We start from the raw sequence: 21,309 nt of genomic DNA, 5'->3' as shown, positions 1-21,309 counted from the left end.
ACCTAAAGCACAAGTCTTTGCAAAGTCGTAAGACCATGTATGCGGGCTGACGCCTACCTAGTGCCGAAAGGTCAAGGAAGTTGGTGACTTGATGATAGGGGAGCCGACAACTGAAGTCTCGGTGAACGACAACCGTAATTGTAACGATCCTAAGGTAGCAAAATTTCTTGTCGGATAAGTTCCGACCTGCACGAAAGACGTAACATAGACTTGGTGAAATAGACATGTTCGTGAAGATGCGGACTACCAACACCTGGATAGAAAGACCTAATGAAATTTCAATGTTTCTTTTGGATTTTTTTGGATTTCTCTTTGTAGGTCTTTGAGTCGTTTTCTCTCTTGGCCAAATTATTAGGTTTGTATTCTTATTTAAGTATTTTGTTTCTTAACTTTACAAGCACTTTTGAATATACATAAAATTATGTTTTCCAGAATATAACATTATTTTCAGATTTCACACTGCCTCAATCTCTTTTCTTCATTATTTTCTTCTTAGCCAATTCAATCTCATGGATTCATTACGGTATCAGAGTGGGCTCGTCCCGCTATGCTTCATCGCACTCTGATATTCTTTCTTTTTTTTTCTTGTTTTTTTTTTTTGTTTCTTTTCATCAAATAGATTTGTCTCAAAACCCATCAAGTGTAGGGGTGGCAAGGCGGGCCGCCTCGCCCCGCATACAAAATGTGGGCTGGTTTTCATGGCCCGTCCCGCATGCGGTTTGGCTCGCGGACTGATCCACAATTTTTTTTGAAACATGGAGGAGGATTGGAGGCAGCAGCGGTGTTCAGCAGCGGAACGACAGTTGCAGGCGAAGCTGCACGGAGTCGCAGGTGGAGCGAGCGACGACACTGCAATGGAGAGTGCGTCGTGTGCTGTGTGCATTTGTTTCTGAAAAAGAGTGCTTACTGTTTTCCTTATTGCAATTGATTTACTCACTGGAAAATTCTGAAATTCTGGATTTGTGATATTCAAAGTGTTATAAAAGCATAGAAAAAAGAAGTACTAAAAAATTCCAAGTACACAAAAAATGATAAATAAAATACGGAAAGTGTACAGTGCTGCCGAAAAAAAATACGGTAATTGGGCAGCGATTTTTAAAAATTTATTTCTCTCAATTGGCTTACTGTTTTTACTTCGTTCCAGCGCCATTATTGAGTTGAGACATTGAAGTTTCTGTGGTTAATTTTTCACATTCCAGTTCGCTTTCAATCGTTCCAGTTAAATCTGTAAACATAGGACAGTTTGCATAAAAAATATATTTTCCAGTAGCTTGTTTTTTTGTTTCTTAAATCTACTCTAGTACTTTTCTCTAGGACTCTTTTGGTGTGCCTTCTTTCTTCATTGAGTTCTTTATTTTCTTGCTTGTCTTTCATTCATTAATCTTTGAGTTTGTCTTACATATAGTATTCCTTTTGCAATTACCTTTCTTTGCTTATACCTTTTATTGTTTGTCTTTATTGTTTCATTGGTTTTGTGGTGGTTGCTTTTGAGATTGGTGTGCTTGCTTTGACATCTTTCATTTGAGGATTCCAAGGCCTCAAGATCAGATTGGTGCAAGGACATTATTTCTTTGAGAGTGACCTCTTTTTTCTGCCTCCATTCACTTCGGCAATTTCATTGTCAAGCTCACTGTTTTTGCTAATTTTGTTTCTTAACTTGTTTGCTGTTTTTGTGTGTTTGCTGTTTTTTATTTGCAAAATGGCTGGCTATTCAAGTGGTGCATCTTACAAACAGCATTCTCCTTCCAAAGCTTCAGTCCTTGGTGAAGAAGAACATAGAAGAAGGAGGCATCACCATCATTCTCATGAAGAGAGCTATAACTGTGACCAAAGATATCACCAAGTGTTCAACATTGCTTGTAAAAAAGTCCCTAGTTTTAATGGTGATAGTGATCCTAATGTGTATTTAGATTGGGAGACTAAGGTTGACCATTATTTTCATGTGTATAGGGTCCAAGATGACGATAAACTTAGGATAGTTTCTTCATCCTTTTTGGGCTATGCCAAAGAATGGTGACATAAAATTGTAATGGACATTATATATCGCAAGAAACCTCCTGTGGTTTCTTGGAATGCTTTGAAAGAGTGTATGCGCGCGAGGTTTGTTCCTCCTTCTAGGAAGGAACACTTGTTGAAGTTCCAAAGGCTTCCTCAAGGACATAGGATGGTAGAAGAATACATTAAAGATTTTGAAACAACTTTGACTAAAATGAATATGCATGCTAATGAAGAGTCAAAGCTAAAATGCTTTGCACGTGGTTTGAGAAGAGATATTAGAGAAATTGTAGAATTAAATGAGTACTCTTCTTTAAAGAAAGTGTTTCGCCAAACCATCAAGGTAGAATCCTATCTTTTGAAAACAACTTTCAAAAATACTCATGATTATAATTTCTACAACTCTTCTAGGAAGGATGCCAACAAAATGTCTACTCAAAATTGTCCTTCCAATTTTTCCAAACAAACCATGTTTCCAAAGAAAGTTTCTACTACAAATCCTTCTAATCCTAAGTCACCTACCCAACCTTCAAATATCAAATGTTTTAAATGTTTAGGTTTTGGGCACATAACTCTTCATTGTCCACAAAAGCAAATCTTAATGATAAAAAAGGTAAAACAAGACCTACCTCACCCACCTACCACAAGTAAAAAAGAAAAAGACAAAGAAGGCCAAGTTGACATGGATCTAATCCTTTCACCTCCAAGGTGTTTTCCTTCCTTATCTTTTTCCTTGCCCAAGGTTCCTATTTCACCACCATCTTGGTTAAAAACTGTTACGGATAATTTGTTCATACCTCCTAATGGTTGTCACCATTTAAGAGGTCTTTTTCCAAAACATCACATCATTCCCAAACAAATTTTTCCAACTTGGTCGATTTATAGAACCTCCTTTTCTGAAATCCCATTATTTACAAATGCTAAGTCATGTTTACATTTTTCTTCCACTTTTAATTGTAAAACTAAACTGACTTTGTTATATGCAGGGATTCAGAATTCGTGAACGAATTCTCTCCAACTCGAGGAGTATGATGAGAATCAAATAAAAGAGGCTTTTATTAATGGAGGAAGAGGACATCCACCCTCACATTTGAAGTTCTTCCTTCTAGTCTTCTCAAAATTAAAAGAAAACATAAAATAAAGATGAGGCCCAAGCCCAAAGCCCAAGCCCAAGCCCAAGAAGGCCAAAGCCCAAAGAACCCAAGTCCATCCCATGAGGGGCAAGGCCAAGCTTTGAAATACTCTTGTATAGTTTTAGGAGGTGTGGTTTTTAAATAAAGAAGTGTGAAAATGTAAAATAAAGTCACATTACCCATGTGACTTAGGATAGTGGTGTAGGTGTAGTTTTTGGGAGGTGTCATAGTAGAAAAAGGTCACACCTCCCATCTGACTTGTTTTTTGTGGGAATTTCAAATGAGTTTATTTGAAATTTCCCACCTATTTTTTCAGCACCATAGGCTATAAATAGAGGTGCTTCCTTTGTAAAATTCAGATTGGAATTAATCTAAGAAAACTCTACTCAAATTTTGAGTGATCATTGGAGAGCTTTTGAGCCTTCTTCTCTAGTCTTATCTTGATGGATCCATGGAGTCCTCAAGTGGCTGCAGCACTCTCATCTAGGAGCATTCCACACTTCTAGTGGCGAGATCATCCATCATTCTTCCATCTTCATGAGCAATTCTTCTCTCCTTCCTTTCTCCTCTTTCAATTGTTTTTGTTAGCTTGTGTTCTTGAGTTTTGGTTTGGTGTTCTTGCTGTTTTTGTGAGTTTTTGGTTCGGCAGTTTTATAATTCTGTCCATTCATCTTGTTCCTTTGTTTTTCTAGCTCTTTTGTTCGGTTCAATTCATTCCTTAAGTAATATGTTTGGTGCAATTGCTTTTTCTTCCACTTTAATCGGTTCAATTTGACTATAATTGGAACATCCAAATGAGTTTGGGATTTGGTACTAGTTTTTGGTGAGTTCTTGTCTTAGAACAATGATCCAACTCTAAGAAAAGTGCCTCTATAATGTTCAACTCAAGGTGATTCCTAAGAAGGTCAAGAACCTTTTCTATGAGGCTATTGGAATCACATCAACATATCTGCGTTGTATTTTGAGTGAAAACCTATTTTTTTTTTCATTCAAAGTTGTGACTCTTCCACTTGACCATTGCTGCCAAGTCAATTTTTTTTTGCGGCCCGCCCCGCTGCCAAGTTCATTATTTTTATGTATAATATAAATATAATTTTTGCAGTTGAATAACTTAAACCCTAACCCGTTGGTAACAAAGGTGGGTAAAGTACATGACAAAGTGAATGCGGAATGTGGAGGAGGCAGTTATTAATTATTTGTTACGCTAAGAATATAAAGCAACGAGGTTTGGACACTTCTTTGAAATGACGTATCCCTGTCAGACACACATATCGATGTTGACACTCGTATGACACTTATAAAACACTTATCGGTGAAGTGTTTAATTCAAAAAATATTTATTGGATTTCTGAAAATTCTAACACGATTCTAACAAAATTTTAAAAAGAATAAATACAATAATTTTCTAAAAACTCATTTATTGTATAAATTTTTATTATGATTATAAAAATAAAAAACAATTCTTTTGAACCAGTCATAAAAACATATTTTTCTCTTAAGAAAATCTGAAATATAGTTATATACATGAATATTTATTATCAATTTATATAATTATAATTATATAATATATAGAAATTTCTATATGAAGTTAAAAATGATACGTATTTCCATGTTATGAGTGTACATATCCGTGTGTACATTTGTACGAGGTATAAAGAGATATGCTAATTCCATTTGTACGAGGTAATATTTGAAGAAACAGAGACACACGACAGCAAAGTTGAGTTGAGTAGTAATGTCCGAGGTTGATTTTGAACCTCAACATCCACGCCTCTTCATCCCCAACTTTCTCTCCCTTGACGAATGCAGAGTTAGTTTCTTCCTTTCATTGTTTTTTCTTTGCTAAAATTTGGTCCTTATTCTTTCTGATTTTTGATTTTGGTGAAGGAATTGGAGTTCATCCACAAGAGTAGCAGCACCGTGGGTTACAGACCCAATGTCTTCTCCACCACTCTCTCCCATCTCATAGCTACCAATTCTTCCCATTTCGTCATTCCTTTTATACCCATTAGAGGCATTACATCAAAACTTCATTCCCCCCACCCAAAATGTGTCAATCTCTTTGAAATTTATTTCACTGAATTTACCTTATTTGTTTTCAAATTTGGTGGCAGAAAGGTTGAAAGACAGGCTAGAGGAGTTTTTCAAGTGTGAGTATGAGCTCTTCATTGAATTCACTGGTTTAATCAGGTTGGTTATCCTTTACCTTACCTCAATTCAATGTTTGGCTTCTATTCTCTGTTAATATGCATTTTTACCATATTGTTTGATGGTGCTATGAATCAGCTGGAGCAAAGGAGCAAGCATTGGATGGCATAGTGATAATAACAGGCCCTATCTCAAACAACGTCACTTCTCAGTGAGTGTCATTCAACCAATTAGCCCCTTTTTAAGATAGTGAGTTTTGGTTATACTCTACACTCTCTCGCATAACTTTTTTCTCCCTTTTGGTAATACCATGAAAGGCAGTGTGCTATTTAAATACTTATGGCAAGGATTTCAGTGGTGGGATATTTCACTTCCAGGATGGTGAGCCCACGTCAATTGTGCCAAAGGCCGGAGTGAGTTTTCCCTATTTTTTATAATGTTATTTAATAATTAATCTGCTGTGGACATTCCCACGGTTGCATATGTGTTTGAATTTTTTTATTGAACTATGATGTGTTCATTCATAATTCGAAGTAGGAAAGAAACAAGTCTTTCACTCTGTTTATGTTTCTTGAACTTGAGAATGATTAATTGTCTATTTCAGGATGTTGTGATGTATACAGCAGATGACCATAACATTCATTCTGTCGATGAGGTATATTCAAGTGTCCTCTTTGCGGCGCTTAATTAGTTTGTTGTATTCTTAGGGTGTTTGATAGAATCAAATCTTCATTGCTTCCTCCCTAACCTCTGAGCCAGGGCCCTAAGAACAAACATTCTTTGTGAATTAACATGATTTGGCTTCTTATGTTTTCATCATTTCTCTCATCAAAAACCTTAATCAAAAGTTGATCTTGATTATTGCCATCCCAACAATTAATTTCCCTAATTCAAGCATGAATCATTTCCCTTATAAAGAGTATAACGATAATGAATATCAATTAGTTTTTTTGGACATGGATATGAAAAAGTCTGACTGTATCTGCAAGAAATTGAATTGATAACACATTACCTTAATTCATTATGACATAATAATGTTTTTCAACAGTGTGAGTGTTGTTATCAATACTTAACCAGTAAGAGAGCTTATACAGTTCTTATTTAAAAAATTGAGGTTGGTACTAGTTCATTGGTTCCACTTTCATGTTGTCTTTGGCAAAATTTTTAGGTGATGAATTCATACTTGGGGGTACATAGATCAGGGTAAACCTACTAACCCAGCAGGGAGGATTCCACTTGATTTAAATATTTCATCTTTTGACATTTATATTTTACACCTATTGGTAAGGTTTCCTCTTGATTGGACCTATGCTTACCCATGGAGTGGTCCTGGATATGTTTAGAATATACAGACCATCATCTTATAAGCCTTTATTTGTGGTCTCTTAGTTTGTTACATCTACAACATATTATTGTATATTCAAAGATCAAACTTCAGTATTATTTTTTCTTTCAGTGATGAGAAGTCAATTTTCTTTGTTTATGAATATGGATTGTTAGCTGAATAATAAACGTTTTAAGTCAACATTGATAATCAACATAGAGGAAATCATCAAAATTTGTGGTGGTGTTTGTTTGTTCCTTTTAAGTTACCATTTTCAAGAGTATAGCATTAACTATAACTATCTTTTCTTCCATCCTCCCCTGCATGGTAGGTTTATTATATCATTTTGATTCTTGAAATATAAGTTGTGTAAAAGGAATTAAAAGACACTTATGCATTAAAAGGAATAAAGAAGACTCTGCGTGATTCTTAATGCAATAACAAAATAATGTGTGTTTAAGCTAAAAAATGTAAATTATACAAATCTATAAGTGTTGAAGTTATATAATATATACAAAATTGTATAACTATATACTTCCCCCCCTTTTGTTATAATTTAAAGGATGTGGGGGTGAAACATTGGTGATTTTTCATATAATTAGATACAAGTTTAAATCTTAGAGTCTTGACATGCACACCCACAGTTTTGATGATAAGAAATAATACTATTCTTGTGTTAAGAATTCTACTTAGTGTGAAACATATGATATAAGAATGTGCTAGACACATGCATAAGAATCTTATATGAAGTCTTTTAGAGAAGAGTAGACACAATGTATAAGAAGCACTAGACACATGCATACAAAGCTAAGATGCAATCTACAAGAAGCGCCATATGCAATCTATACAAGAGCTAAAGAGACAGACCCTACTCGAAGAATAGATGAAGCTTTTTACATCACACAAGTGAAAATGAAGTAGACGAAGCTTACATGTGGAAATCACAAGATGCCTTTGCAAATGCAAGAACGTGAGGTGATGTTGAGAGTGTCAATATAATTTTGAGTTTTCTTTGTAACTTTTATTATATTTTTAATTAAGTGGTTGAATTGTCACATGGGAAAATTACAAAATCATTCATATTTTCATGATGGTAAATAATGATGCATAAAGTGGGAATTAGAAGTAGCTCTAGTGACATTAAAGGCTATTTAGTGGGAATTAATGTAAAATGTAGAGGGTCTTACAAAATTTAACCTATAAAAGGATGTAATGTAATCAGGTAGACATGAATTATGAGAGAAATTGAGTTTCTCTTTGTGAGAACTTTATGGAGTTCTAAGAACCCAAATTTGATTTTATAAAGGTATCTTGTGGTGATTAACCCCACGACTTATCACTCACCTTGTCATCTTTCTTGAGTGTGGTGCCAATGTCCTTATCCAAATTGAATATCAGAACGGTCCCCCCTTTTGTATTCTCATAAGTTGTGGTATCAAGGCTCATGTTCTAGGAATTGCGAGGTTGCACTCCGGTAAATTCTTTCCCCGATTTTTACCATCCTTAATGTTAACTTATTGTCATTTCTCTTACGCTAAACCATTGCAAAAGTTAGGCCTTAAAGATTCATATGGATGTCATTGATGAAGTAGAAATCAAAAGCCTTTGAGAAGTTTAAGCATCGGATGCTCCTAATGCTTAACCAAATTGAGAGAAAATGGTAAAGTGTTTATTGTTATTTCTCTTAGGCTAAACCATTGCAAAAGTTAGGCCTTAAAGATTCATATGGATGTTCACGATGAAGTAGAAATCAAAAGCCTTTGAGAAGTTTAAGCATTGGGTGCTCCTAATGCTTAACCAAATTGAGAGAAAATTGTCAATTGTTTAAGAACTAAAAATGATTTGGAATTATGCTCTAGATAATTTAATGAATTCTGTAGAGATAAAAGCATAGTGAGACAGTTGACTAATTGTCATATGCCACAAAAGAATGGAATTCTCGAGAGGATGAACAAGAGCTTGTTGAAGAGAACAAGGAACATGTTATCGCACTCTAGTTTGGACAAACACTACTGGATTGAGGTTGTGAGCACATCATGTTATTTAGTGAATCGTTCTCCGTTTGCTGCCATACAATACAAAATTTCGTTTGAGATATTGTCAGGCTAGCCAGTGAACAACTCAACGTTGTGGGTATTTGGGTGTCCAACTTTCTACCATGTAGACAATCGAAAGTTTTAGCCTAGATCCAGGGAGTGTTTGTAGAGGGAAGATATTTTGAGTTTGATCACATTCTGAAAGAAGAGTGATTGTTAATAGAGATGTTTTTTATGAAGTCTCTATGACCTAGGAGAAATTCAAGGAGGCATCAACAGACGCAGCTAAAGATTCAAAGAGAGTCCAAGAACAAGTGGAGTTCTCTTTGAAGGAATCGCTTGATAGACTTGTGGCGTGTATAGACAAGGATGGTCAAACAATTCAAAATTGTGTCTTGTGATATTCATGTGTATACTACATCTACTTCTCATGTTGATGTCTTCTAGAATTTGTTTTGTCTTCGGATATTATCTAGTCTTCATTTTAGCTAGCAATGTAGTCTTCATTTAATCTTGGAGATTGTCTAGTTGCTTGAGCTCCTGGATAGATTATGTGTAGCATCATCTCAACTTTGTTTGAACATCTAGCTTCATGTCGCATCGTCTAAGCTTCATGTGAATGTCTAGTTTCGTGTAGCATCCACTAAGCTTGGTGTAGCGTCTAACGCTGTGTGTTGCATCATCTAAGATTTGCATAACATCATTTAAGCTTCATGTAATGTTGTTTAATGCTTCACGCTTTTGTATAGACTTTAATCTTTCATCTACTTAGTAGTTTTGATCAGATCAACCAAAACTTATTATTACTTGTTATCATCAAAACCAATGGCGTATTAAACAAGACTATATTGATTGATATAGGATTCGTATTAGGTCACCCATGCCTTAACAATCCTGATTTAGTGTAATATTTCCTTGATTGCATTGTTTCCTTTTATTTTTTGATCCTAGTCCATGAAAGGGATCGATTCAGTATATAACTATTACACATCATCCATAACACGAGAAATTATTTTCGTTCCCTTTCCACTGAGTGCAAAGAGTAAGTAGGCTGCTTTTATCTATATGCAGTCTGTTATTTTATGTTTTAATTGCATTTATGACACCCCCAGGCACAAAACTGTTACAGGGATTAAATAAATTGAGACTGATATAGGTAACAGTTGTAAATAAATTTGTTTTGGAAGAACTAAACTGATGTGAAATCACTCTATCAGGTAGCAAAGGGTAGTTCAATCTTCAAAAAAGTATGACCTTATTAAATCTTTTTTTCTGATCTGAAGTTATCTTTGTCAGATAACTGAAGGAGAAAGGCTCACAGTTGCTTTATGGTTCAGTCGTGATGGCTCCCATGACGAGGACAAGAAGCTCATTTCTCTTCTTTCACAACACCTATTGCGTAAGAACGTGGCTGATTCATACATACCTTTGCCCGCATCCGATAATATGTACTGGTTTTCTCATGGCCAAGCTTCCGATCACCAGTTTGGTTTTAATATATGCTGGGCTAGACTGCATGTTCTTGGATATGACATATATATTTCTCAAGACAGTGGCTGTGAGTCTGATGTCTCTGAGTTACTGGTAAAGCCAGTGCATTTAGTGAGGGGAAGTGAGTTGCTAGATCAGGAATTTGTCAATATTATGCATGCACTTCAGGTATTTTAAATAATCCTATCTGCATTTCCCCCGTTAATATTAAAAGATCAAGTGTAAATGCACATAATTATAATACATCAAAAGCCTATACAAACTGACCATGATCTTTGCTCTTCTTTATGACCCTCTATAAAATTAGTTTTTATAAATGCCACTGGTACTCTTAGTCTTGCCGTGCTAGACAAGGCAAACAATACTAACTAGAAGTTTAGTTTTCCAAATGGGGAGACTCATGTGTCTGAAGACTGATTTTTTTATAAAGAGGAGTTGGTTTACTTGATGAAGAATATCAAAATGTTTTGTGTAGAACAGTCGGACCATCTGTCAACATATATGTGTGGCAAATTCTTGCTTTTTAATATACAGAGAATGCTTTCTGGAAAGTATAGGGCTAACTGTCAACCTGGGTGCATCATGTCAACTAAGACTTTTTATATATTAACGTTAAGAAGAATTAAACTTAAATTTAGATCGTTTTTGGACTTCTGTTGTGAAGGACGTGTTTCTTTTCTTGTGAGTACTAACTATTTTGGCATGGTAATAGAAGGTTCCTTAATATTTAAGAGACTTAAAATTGACCTTTCTTTTCTGATTAATTTTCATTTTATGATCTAATCTGATTCCTTCATTTTAATTCAACTATGTCTATTACTGTTGTTTATGCATCATTGGTTTCTTTCTAATAATAATATATTGATTTTGGAAAAATTTCTTAACTACAGTGATTGTCTTTACTCTAACAGGTTGTGCATTTCTATTGTTGGAAAGGTTCAGCTTTACTGAATAAGGTATCAAATATAGACTCCAAGGTAGTAAAAGTGACAGATGTGCAGAGAGAGAAAATCAGTGGTCTGAATTCTGTACTTTCGAATGATGATGATTTTGCTTCCAAAGTTTTCTATAATATGCTTTCGGAAGAAAATGGGTGCATTTGCTTTGACTGGTCAGGAATTCTGGCTGCAGTAGCTGCTTGGGAAGATTATGCAGTGAACTTAAGCCAACAAATTCATTTACAGTTTCCTTACTGGAGAATGTATGAATCTATCTATAATGTCCAATTAGATGAGTAGTATCCATGATAGCACTATTCGAGTCAATGTGCTCTCGGAGAAATGAGAAATGCGACGAACAGATATTTCAAGATTTATCATAAATGTAAGTGTTATTCATACTTTATGTAGGTTGGGTTGTTAGTCTCTGCAATTAGGACTGGGAGTATCCTGCTAAGTGGTGCACTCTTATTTTTCTGCATCAATATTCAATACTAGGTTGAATAAACTACAAACGACTGTATACATTTCTTAAATATATGCACGAGTTTAGGTGCAATTTACATACTGCAAGCTCATTAACACGTTCCTACACATCCTTTTCTTTTTCTTTTTCTTTTCATCACAAATAGTACATTTTTAAGTTGTCCGAAATTTCTGCCTGAGGGAGCTCTATTTTCATAACACAGATTGTAATATGTATGTCTACTATAGGTTATTATATCCAGGCTGATTCTTTACGGTCTTTGGATATGCTCCATGAATGCAAGGGTTTGCCATAAACATCGTAAAATATGATATCTGCATTGCTTTCGGTGATCTGCATAGACATGAAACCTTGCCCATCATAATACAATTGCAGTTCTTCCGAGCTCCACGGCTTGACATCGCCTGACCACGCCTTTGATCCACCTCCACTTGTTAGAAAGTGAATTCCACTGGATTGTTCATGCAAACCACAGAGTCATGGATGTCAGAACTGTGATGATGTTGAAGCTAACGATTTAATAGTAAGACATGCTTACCTATTTTTGTCAATTATGTGCTCCAGGCAGTGGTCGTGTCCATTTATGTATGCATCAACATTGTATGCCTGGACCAATAGTGAACAAACTAACTGGTCAGAAATTGTACATTTTCATGCCATGGTTTCAACAATGATTAGGTAACTGAAGTTTTAATATGGTCTCAGCTATATGTTTCGTTATGATTTATGATGGTCTCAGCTATATGTCCATGTTTCATCTTTATGACAAGTAGGCATTCGGTAATTGTTTTGCTAGATATGTTGGTGTCTTACATGCACATGTTTGGAAATTAAAAAAAGTCACATCAATGTTATTGTCTTTATCTTGCTTACGAGATTATGCAATACTCTTTTATAATTGACCAACCAAAAATATGAATAATCTAAATGAGTAGTCTACGTATCAATAAGAATTATTATTACTTAATAACAGTGTGTTTGGATTAACAAATTGAACCTTAAATGAATTATATATGGTATTGTATGTTAAATTTGATTTGTTTACCTCCAAGATGGGAACAAGTATCTGTTTGAGCTCTTCAGTGTTACCATGATGCCCAGCACTATTGATTGTATGGTGACCCACCACCATCTTCCATTTTGCCTTTGATTTAGCCAAAGCTGAATCAACATCCTACAGAAACATACCAAGGACACTCCATCATTTCCCTCCTTTCAAGTGCTAATGCGCAGTGACATGAAAGACATAATAATGCAAATTCAATGTCATTAATCTTTTACTTATTTGAATCTATGTGATGTTACAAGTTCCTTAGCCACGTCATTGTTTTCTACTGAGTTCATTTTAAAATCTTGAATACGAAAATGACCCAATTTTAACCAGACACTATTTCTTGACAACAAATTTGGATTTGCAAGCTGTAACTAACCACCAAGAGTTGTGAAAGGTAAGACATGCGAGGAAGCACGCCTTCCCAGTCATAGGTATGCTCTCCTGGGTCCACAAAGTACTCGTCCACAAATGGAGTCGTATCCACGAAGAAAAACTCCACAATTTCTATACAAAAACAAGGGCAATAAGCACGAGTAAACAAAAATGGATCATCTCAACTGTTATCTCTTAAACACAAATGTCTGCATTGATTTCTTTTGTGTTTAAAACAGCTTATTATAATCTTATTCAGAGAATCTAAAGTAGCATTTTTTCCCCTTTGAAATAATCAAAATCAAACATTCATTAAACGAATTTATACCTCCATCGAGAATAAAAGATCTCAGACAAAGCCATCTACTATCTTTCTGTTTTAGAGCAGGACTCAGTTGTGCCTCAACATCACCTCTGTAGTCATGGTTACCCAGAACTGCCACAGTGAAAAGGAAGATCAATTTGTTTTTAGACAATTGCACACCATGCCAAAGTATTTGTAATGTTAATTGTTTTCCTTCAATATTGAAACTTAGTTAACTTACCACTGTACCATGTCTTTTGCAAGCTATGGGCAGTGTATATGTCAACAAATGAACTGTAGAATGCTGGATCATCAACCCCTTTTAGCCCATCTTCATAAAAATTGTCCCCAGTGGAGATCACAAAATCTATATCTAATTTCTCCCCCACTATTCCCATCTACAAAAATCAAGCAATTGATTATTAGTCCATAACCAAAAGTAAAAAAAAAAATGTACTTAAAAATAACAGAGCTGTCATGAACTAATCTAAATTACAGTATTCATGTGTATTTTGTTTTATTCTAATGGATAGGTTCATGAAACATATATTTTCTATTTCTGCAAAAATAAGCTTCCATAATTTAACAACTAAAATTACTAACTTCGTTTTAATGAATATGAATATAATTACAATTTTATACTAGCGTCTAGTCATACTTTACTATATTATTAAAAAAATTCAAATCAACACATTATATAATGGTTATCATTGTCAAGTTTTAAATAAGTTAAGATGGTATTTAATTAATCAGAATTTTTAATATAATAACAATTCATAGGACCAGTTATATTTTCTTTTAGAAGGGCAAAATATTGTACAACACATGGGTTAATCATAGGCTCTACAACATAGTGGGTGGAGTGAATAATAATTTGTTGATTTTGAAGTGTGGACCTCATTAAGAAAATCATATTTGGAATATGCTTGTCCCTCTGAAACTCTTCAAAGATTCCAAGTGACGTGTATTGCAATAATTACTAGCATCATTATGTTCTATTGGAATATACCTTGGAGAAATTGGGTGTTCTGTTGGAAGATGGATGGGTTTTATCTCCAACATATTCAAGGTGAAGATAATAGGTATTAAAATAAATAATAGGTATTGGGTAAAGTCTTTGCAATGTGCAACTGAAACCATTGGTCGCACAATGTTGCCCAAATGCATTAAATACGCATTTAAAACTTTACCAAAATTAAAAAAAAAATAGTACAACTTTTTTAATTGTATTAATTATTTAATAATTGTGTGCTTATTAAAGAGAAATTAATGTTAATATATAAATATTTTTAAGTAATTTTTTGTTAATAAATTTAAAATTATGATTAATTGTGTAATTTTTTAATAAAAAATAATAGAATTGAAAATTTTGTATTGAAATTATTATTTAAGCATAATTTTTTTATCATCTCATAATTAATGAGTTTTTCTTTTCCTATATTACTTTTTGTATTATCAGACTAAGGTGGGTTCACCACAAGAGAGTCCTACCTCTTTTTGATGAGGATGACCTTATTCATTTGGTGAAAAATTTCCTGTAAAAACTATCACAACTGAAAAATATCCTTTTAAGTTATCACTTATAAAAGAAAGAAAGAAAGACATTGATATTTGAATTTTTTCTAGAATATCTTGCCACTGTTAACTATTCCCTTATTAAAGTTGAAAGATAAACTATTTCATCTAATTAAACGAAGATTACGTTTATTCTTACACATATTGTTATTGATTGATTTGAGAGTTAGAGTACTTATTTTATTTTTGCAAGTATTGTGTAGCAGGATTTTGTTGGAAATCCTTCTTCTCCTATAAATATGTTTAAATTATAATATATAAATAAATAAAAATAAACCTTTTATAAATTAATTCTATAAAATTAAATTAATTTTATTTAGTGAAATTTATTGAATTTATTATATCGTTTATGATAAATTACTGTTAGAGTATTTATAAATATTTAATTTCATATTTAATATGTTTACTCTTGAACCCAAAAATATCTATTTTTATGCTCATTACCAGGACCAGATTTAAACCTTTGTTAAATTCTAGTATGAAGACATCTTCAAAAAAGTAAAATTAGTCTATTAAATGCCTTTGATGGTAACTTTATTTTTTCTTAAATATAGGAAAGTTGGTTCAGGAGTTCTTTGTTAGACCATAGTTTTAGTATAGAAATTATAATATGTAGAAATTAAGTGGAATGAAAAATAGCATATCTCTTATATCCCAAAGTTAAAAGATGCCACTGCCACTATGAAAAAAGGCAAAGGATGATGCAGAGACATGTTTGTATTTAAGTAATTAGGGGAAGACAGAGATAGACAGAAGAATATTATGAAAAAAAGTAACTGATAAAATTAGGTTATGGATAACCTTTTTTGTTTTGGGTGGACGATGGATTGGAAGAGAAACATGAAATAATAAATGTTATAATTAATTTTTCTTTTTTAAGTATCTCATAATAAATTAAATATGGTAAGAAAAAAATAACTAAAAAAAGTATGCAAAATGCATTTTAATATATATAATAACATAATGATAAAGCCAAGAGAAAAGGAGAAGGCATAATAAAGGCCAGAGATGATTGATTGAAACTTGGTATCAGCATCTATGCGAAGCATATGGAATATGCTCAAAGAGATATTAGAGCACATATACGTACTCCTTCATTCAATCAGTTAATAACTGCTACCTAATTAAGAGGGTGTTTAATAAATAGCTTAATTATATATTTTATAAAAACTCTAGAAAAAAATGTTTATGGATACCAAGTTTTTAGAAGAAAATTAATAATAATTTTATTTATTCTATTTTTTTGTTGTTTTTTTATATGTGTAGTTTTTTTTATTATAGCTTTTAATGACTCTTTGTTTATATTTTGTCTTTTTTATCAACCTCTAGAATGAGTGTACTGTTTTTATATACTCTGTTTTAATTTAAGAAAGGAAAAAATAGAAAAAAATATTCTTTCTCATATTTTTTTATTTTTTTTTATAATTCTATATGATAGATGCTGATATTGTAACAAACTTATAACTTAATTAGCAAAATGGCACCTATAGTTTTGCATTCTTTTATGCTGCTTTTTCAATTCTGAGCTAATTTTCATTCGATTCTCTCTTTGGCTTGATCGAAAGTGAAACTATAAATATGAGATTTTGGATTATCATATTTATCAATTTTATAACATTGGTTTAATACTAAACCAAAAATATATATTTATAATAGTTAAGATGGTTGTATAACTAATTTCACGAATTTGCCTTAAACTTGCGTTTGTAAATGAAATCAGACTTACATTTTGATATAGTTTGATGAAATATATTAACATAAAAACTAAACACGAATTCAATTTGATAAACTGATTAAGACTAATCGAAATCGGTATCGATGTATAACTAAAAAATTGGATGATATGGTTCAAATCGAATCAATTTTTTGAAATGAATTTTGCAAATGGTATTAGTTTTTTTTTCACACATGTGACGTCGTAATCTGAAACACGATGTGCATGCGAAGAGAGAAGCAAGATGTGCAGAGAAGAAGACATGGAAGGAGAATGATAAATTTTGTGAGATGAAAGAAGAGGGAGATTAGAGGAAAATGAAACCTGATCGGCTACAAAAGATTGATTGTTTGTTCCTTGTCTTCCCCAATCTCCAACCACCAGTATATGAAGAGATTGTTGTGGCTTCTTAGGAGCGTGTTTGAATCTGGGAAGTTCGGCCATAGAAGGAGTGATGAACGAGCACAACACAGCAGCTACGAACACAACACGGAATACCAAGCGTTCTTTTGAAGATAACGCCATGCCTTTATTTCAACAAACTGCAACTTCTCCAACCCAGAAACAGAGAGAACCAGAGACAGAGATCAGGGAGGGAAATGTATCTTATATATATATATAGACACAGATTGTAATTTTATGAGATAAAATACTATATATATATATATATACATATCAATTTCTATATATTTATTTATACAACACATATAAGCAGCGCTGTTGATTAATATAAATATATCAATACTTTTTTTACATATTTTAATTATTCTTTTGTATTTTTTATTATTTTATTTATTATTGATTTTTGTTCGAATTCAAGTTTGTTGGAGATTATATGATTAAAATCAATCACTATATTTGAAGTAATTATTAAAAAAAGTTACATGAAAATAAGGTTGAAGATAAGGTGTATTTTACGTATGTAATGATGGAAAGTGTAATTGTTGAAGAAAAGAATTGCGTACACGATTAGGCAATAGATAAAGGTTGTAGCATGCAACTCATTCTGAACCACAGTGCCCACTGCTTCGATTTCGATATCTAATGCTATTTCACCGGCTCATACGCCTGGTCCTTGTTTTTTTCTTTTGTTTTTAATTTATTAGAGTTCAAATACAAAACTAATTTAAAAGATTATAAATTTTATGTTATGTTTTGTCAGTAGATAATTTAAATATTTAGGAGTTAAGTTCTATAATTATTAATTATAATCAAATAATTTAGCATTTGCAATTAATAAGCTTATCAATTTATTTAATTAAAGATATTAATTAATTTAACTTGAAAAATATTTGTATTGTTAAGTGAGTTTTATATATATATATATACACACACACTAAATTCAAACATAAAAAGTAATAAAATAAAAATATTTGGTCGATTTGAAAGGGATAGATAAAAGAAGATAAACTAATTTATTTTGTTATATATATATATATATATATTATTTCTGATTTTCCTCGGAAGGAAATATTGGAAAAAAAATTATATCTAATACCCTTAAAATTTGGATGTGATTTTGATATTTATTTTCTTTTTAGTTTTATATAAATAAAAAAGAAAAGCTCATTCAAAATTTGTTAAATAATTAATTAAATTTTTTGGAAGAATAGTCTTTTTACAAGTAATTGGTACTTTAATATACAGTTTTAGTTCCGAATTGTGTTTTCTTGTTTACTTAAAAAAGGAAGAGAATTCTAAATTTTAAATTAATAAGAAGTATTGAGTATAAATATGTGATCTTAAATATTAATTGTAAATTTTTTTCTTTAAAATTCTCAAAACTTTGGTTTTTTTTTTTTCTTTTCTTTTTTTCTTGTTAAGATATATCAAAATGTAACATCTATTGACTTAATAATTGTTTGGAGAGGCAAATTCAAAAGAAGAAATAAATGGAACTTTAAGTGTCACTACTAGAAAGTTATGAAATAAAAACCAATTTTTATAGACAAAAAATAATTAGTTGCTATAGTGACTAAATTGAAAACCATTTTAGAAACTAAAAAAAATTTGGTTTCTAAATTAGTTTCTATAATTGTTAAATGGTTTCTAAATTGGTATCTAATTAGAAACCAAAATTTTTGCTACCAAATTTAGAATCTAAATAATTTTTAGCATCGTATGACACGGTGAATTATTACCTTTAGTAAGTATGTGTGAATCTCAAGAATACGTTGATTCTACCATGGATAATGGAGCGAAGGAAAACCGATTGAAGGACATGATTTGTGATGTTGGAGCTGAGTCTTTTGCATAAGACCAATCATACGAAAGTATGTCTAGCGATGCAAAGTTCCCTTGTATCCTGGATCAACTAATTTTACATGCTTGTCGACAATGTTATGATTGACGAATTTGAAGGCAATTAATGGATGTACCGATAAAAACTTCACAAAATTGCTTGTTTTGTTGAAGGAAATGCTTTTACAGGAAAATAGTCTACCTAATCATAATTATGAGGTCAAAAAGATTCTTTGTCTGATGAGTATGATGTATAAAAAAAATACATGCATTTCCTAATGATTGCATGTTATACAGGAAGGATTTTGAATTGTTGAAAACATGTTTGAGGTATGAGTTAGATGTTACAAGTTGAAAGAAAAAGATGAAGATAGTATTTAAGCGATGACAAAGGAGGACCCCCTATGAAGAATGTGTGGTATCTTCCGATCATTCAAAGAATTAAGTGTTTGTTTGCAAATCCAAATGATGCTAAAAACCTCAGATGACATGCAAATGAAAAAAATGTTATGGCATATATCGTCATCCAGCTGATTCTATGCAATGGAAGAAATTTGATGATGACTTTCCCAAATTTGGTAAAGAATCAAGAAATGTACAACTTGATTTAGCTACAAAATGGCATGAATATGTTTGGTAATTACAGTATGAACCACAGTTCATGAACTATTTTATTAGTTATTTACAACTTATTAGTCTGTCGAGTGAGAGTCGTGTGAACTAGCTTGCAGCAACCCCCTTTAGGTAGGTGGGGAACACTTGATAATACAACACATCCTCGACAGTGTACATGCTCATCTGTGTTATGTATGGGTTGATGTGCTCGTTAGGGTTAATGGATCTGTCATACTTATCTAGCGTGGGACTATTCCAATTGTTTGGGAGGGAAACCTCCATTATGTTTTTGGTGAAGGGATGTTGATGAAAGTTGCGCCCTAGGTGCTGGTTGACACGTTTGTTTGATTGTAGACGTGTCAAGAGCTGTTTGCTTCCATCATTCTCGAAGTTTCATGGAAGTTAGAGCATGTGGGCTCACGTTCCTCATGATAAACTGGGATTGCCCCACTATTGTCAAGCTTGTGCTTCATCTGACCATATATTGTACGAATAACTAGGCTAGTCCTCAAGCAATGTAGTCAAAATCGCGAGTAAACTCACGAACTCGCACGAGGTAGCGAGTCTGTAAGCCAAACCGAGGTGACTCGATCGACGAATAGACATCGGAGTGGATCGTCCCGTGGCGCCACACGACACGGTGCATCGTTGCATCGGAAGGCATTGTCGATCTGCATCGTAACCTAACGTGGCCATTTTAAGGCTTAGTGCGACCCAATGTGACCCAAAACCATATCTGCGAGTGAGTGAAGCAGGAAAGAGTAGAGTGAAAAGTGAAAGATACTGAAGAGTCACAAACCCCTAAAGAGAGAAAACAAGCACTTCTAAACTCACGTTCTCCACCAGCGTTGTTGTCGCGCTTAGGTTCTCCGCCACCGCTATCGCTCGCGGTCGCGTTCTCCATTGCTAACATTCACCATTGTTGCCGCTAGTGTTCGCCATCGCCACCGCTGTCACCAACATTCACCATCGCCACTGCTCGCGAATGCCATTGTCGTCGCTTGTGTTTGCCACAACAATTGCTCACATTCTTCTCTTCTTTTATTTTCCATCAAAGTCACAGTTCTCATTGTTTTCTTCTCCAAGACAGTGACAACTCAGAAGTTGAAACAATGTTTGTACCTTTTATAATGGCTTCAGATGGTGACAGTGCAAAAAAAAAGGAAGTATTAGGAAAGACCCTGCATGGAATCATTGTGTTTCTATTGATGGAAAATAAAGAAACGTGAAATGCACATATCCTAAGAAGGTTTTAACTGAAGGTATTTATAGATTAAAACATCATCTTGCAGACACTTTAAAGGATGTTGGAGCATGTCTTGCCATTCCCAAAGAGGTTAAAAAATTAATGTTGAGTATTGTTTCTATGTTGCAGCAAAATTTAATCAAGAAATTTATGTTCAAAGAAGACTTGGATAGTAATGTGGGTGATTCTGAAAGTTTTAGAAAAAGACCAACTCAAAAAGAGAGTAGGGGTGAGTCATTGATAAGTGTCTAATTTCAGTAATATTTCATATTAAAATATAGGCACTTATGAGGATTTATTGCTAATTTACATATAAAATAATCCCTAATTTATGAATTTATACCTTTTTACATTTTGTATGATCTTTATTTGAATAAGAGTATTTTATTCCCAAATTTGGTGTTAATTGCAGATTTTTAAGGAAGATTGGAGATTTGGATTAAAGATGAATGATTTGAGCTAAAAAGATAAAGATAGAAGGTCCCAGAATGGAAAAGATGCAAAGAAAGATTGAGCCTTTTCTATGTTTTATCATTTAGCCCATTAGCGCGACACAATAAACAACCTAACCCTAGAAAACTAGGATAAATATAGGACTAGAGGTTCAACCTTAGTGTGCCAGATTGATAAGAAAAC

The 21,309-nt window shown here is 33.1% G+C and overlaps 2 protein-coding genes across 2 annotated transcripts; one reads left to right on the top strand and one right to left on the bottom strand.

Annotated features, from left to right (window-relative positions):
- The first annotated feature begins 4,753 nt into the window (after window positions 1-4,753).
- LOC137811615 (uncharacterized) lies at window positions 4,754-11,630 on the top strand. Its single transcript, XM_068613414.1, has 8 exons — window positions 4,754-4,938; window positions 5,016-5,142; window positions 5,243-5,318; window positions 5,415-5,487; window positions 5,594-5,689; window positions 5,881-5,931; window positions 9,933-10,295; window positions 11,039-11,630. The coding sequence occupies exons 1-8, from the start codon at window positions 4,864-4,866 to the stop codon at window positions 11,363-11,365; spliced, it is 1,188 nt and encodes a 395-aa protein (XP_068469515.1). The 5' UTR covers window positions 4,754-4,863; the 3' UTR covers window positions 11,366-11,630.
- Window positions 11,570-17,302, bottom strand: LOC137811616 (purple acid phosphatase 8-like). Its single transcript, XM_068613415.1, has 7 exons — window positions 16,896-17,302; window positions 13,524-13,680; window positions 13,307-13,414; window positions 12,983-13,110; window positions 12,598-12,726; window positions 12,091-12,158; window positions 11,570-12,003 (listed from the first exon to the last, which is right to left on the bottom strand). Exons 1-7 carry the CDS (start codon window positions 17,094-17,096, stop codon window positions 11,784-11,786), a joined length of 1,011 nt encoding a protein of 336 aa, XP_068469516.1. The 5' UTR covers window positions 17,097-17,302; the 3' UTR covers window positions 11,570-11,783.
- Window positions 17,303-21,309: the final 4,007 nt, after the last annotated feature.

The sequence above is a fragment of the Phaseolus vulgaris genome, chromosome 2 (genome assembly GCF_000499845.2).
Source record: "Phaseolus vulgaris cultivar G19833 chromosome 2, P. vulgaris v2.0, whole genome shotgun sequence".
Taxonomy (NCBI): Eukaryota; Viridiplantae; Streptophyta; class Magnoliopsida; order Fabales; family Fabaceae; genus Phaseolus; species Phaseolus vulgaris.
The sequence above is the reverse complement of the archived record's forward strand: the minus strand, read 5'-3'. Positions and strand labels throughout refer to the sequence as shown.

What these genes read in the sequence shown, in the direction of transcription:
- LOC137811615 (XM_068613414.1), top strand. Translation starts at nt 4,864, where the DNA reads ATGTCCGAGGTTGATTTTGAACCTCAACATCCACGCCTCTTCATCCCC. An exon ending in TCAAACAACGTCACTTCTCA is followed by an intron (nt 5,488 to 5,593) that starts GTGAGTGTCATT and finishes ATACCATGAAAG; the next exon opens with GCAGTGTGCTATTTAAATAC. An exon ending in ATATTATGCATGCACTTCAG is followed by an intron (nt 10,296 to 11,038) that starts GTATTTTAAATA and finishes TTACTCTAACAG; the next exon opens with GTTGTGCATTTCTATTGTTG.
- LOC137811616 (XM_068613415.1), bottom strand. Translation starts at nt 17,096, where the DNA reads ATGGCGTTATCTTCAAAAGAACGCTTGGTATTCCGTGTTGTGTTCGTA. An exon ending in GCAAAAGACATGGTACAGTG is followed by an intron (nt 13,415 to 13,523) that starts GTAAGTTAACTA and finishes TCACTGTGGCAG; the next exon opens with TTCTGGGTAACCATGACTAC. An exon ending in TACTTGTTCCCATCTTGGAG is followed by an intron (nt 12,159 to 12,597) that starts GTAAACAAATCA and finishes CTATTGGTCCAG; the next exon opens with GCATACAATGTTGATGCATA.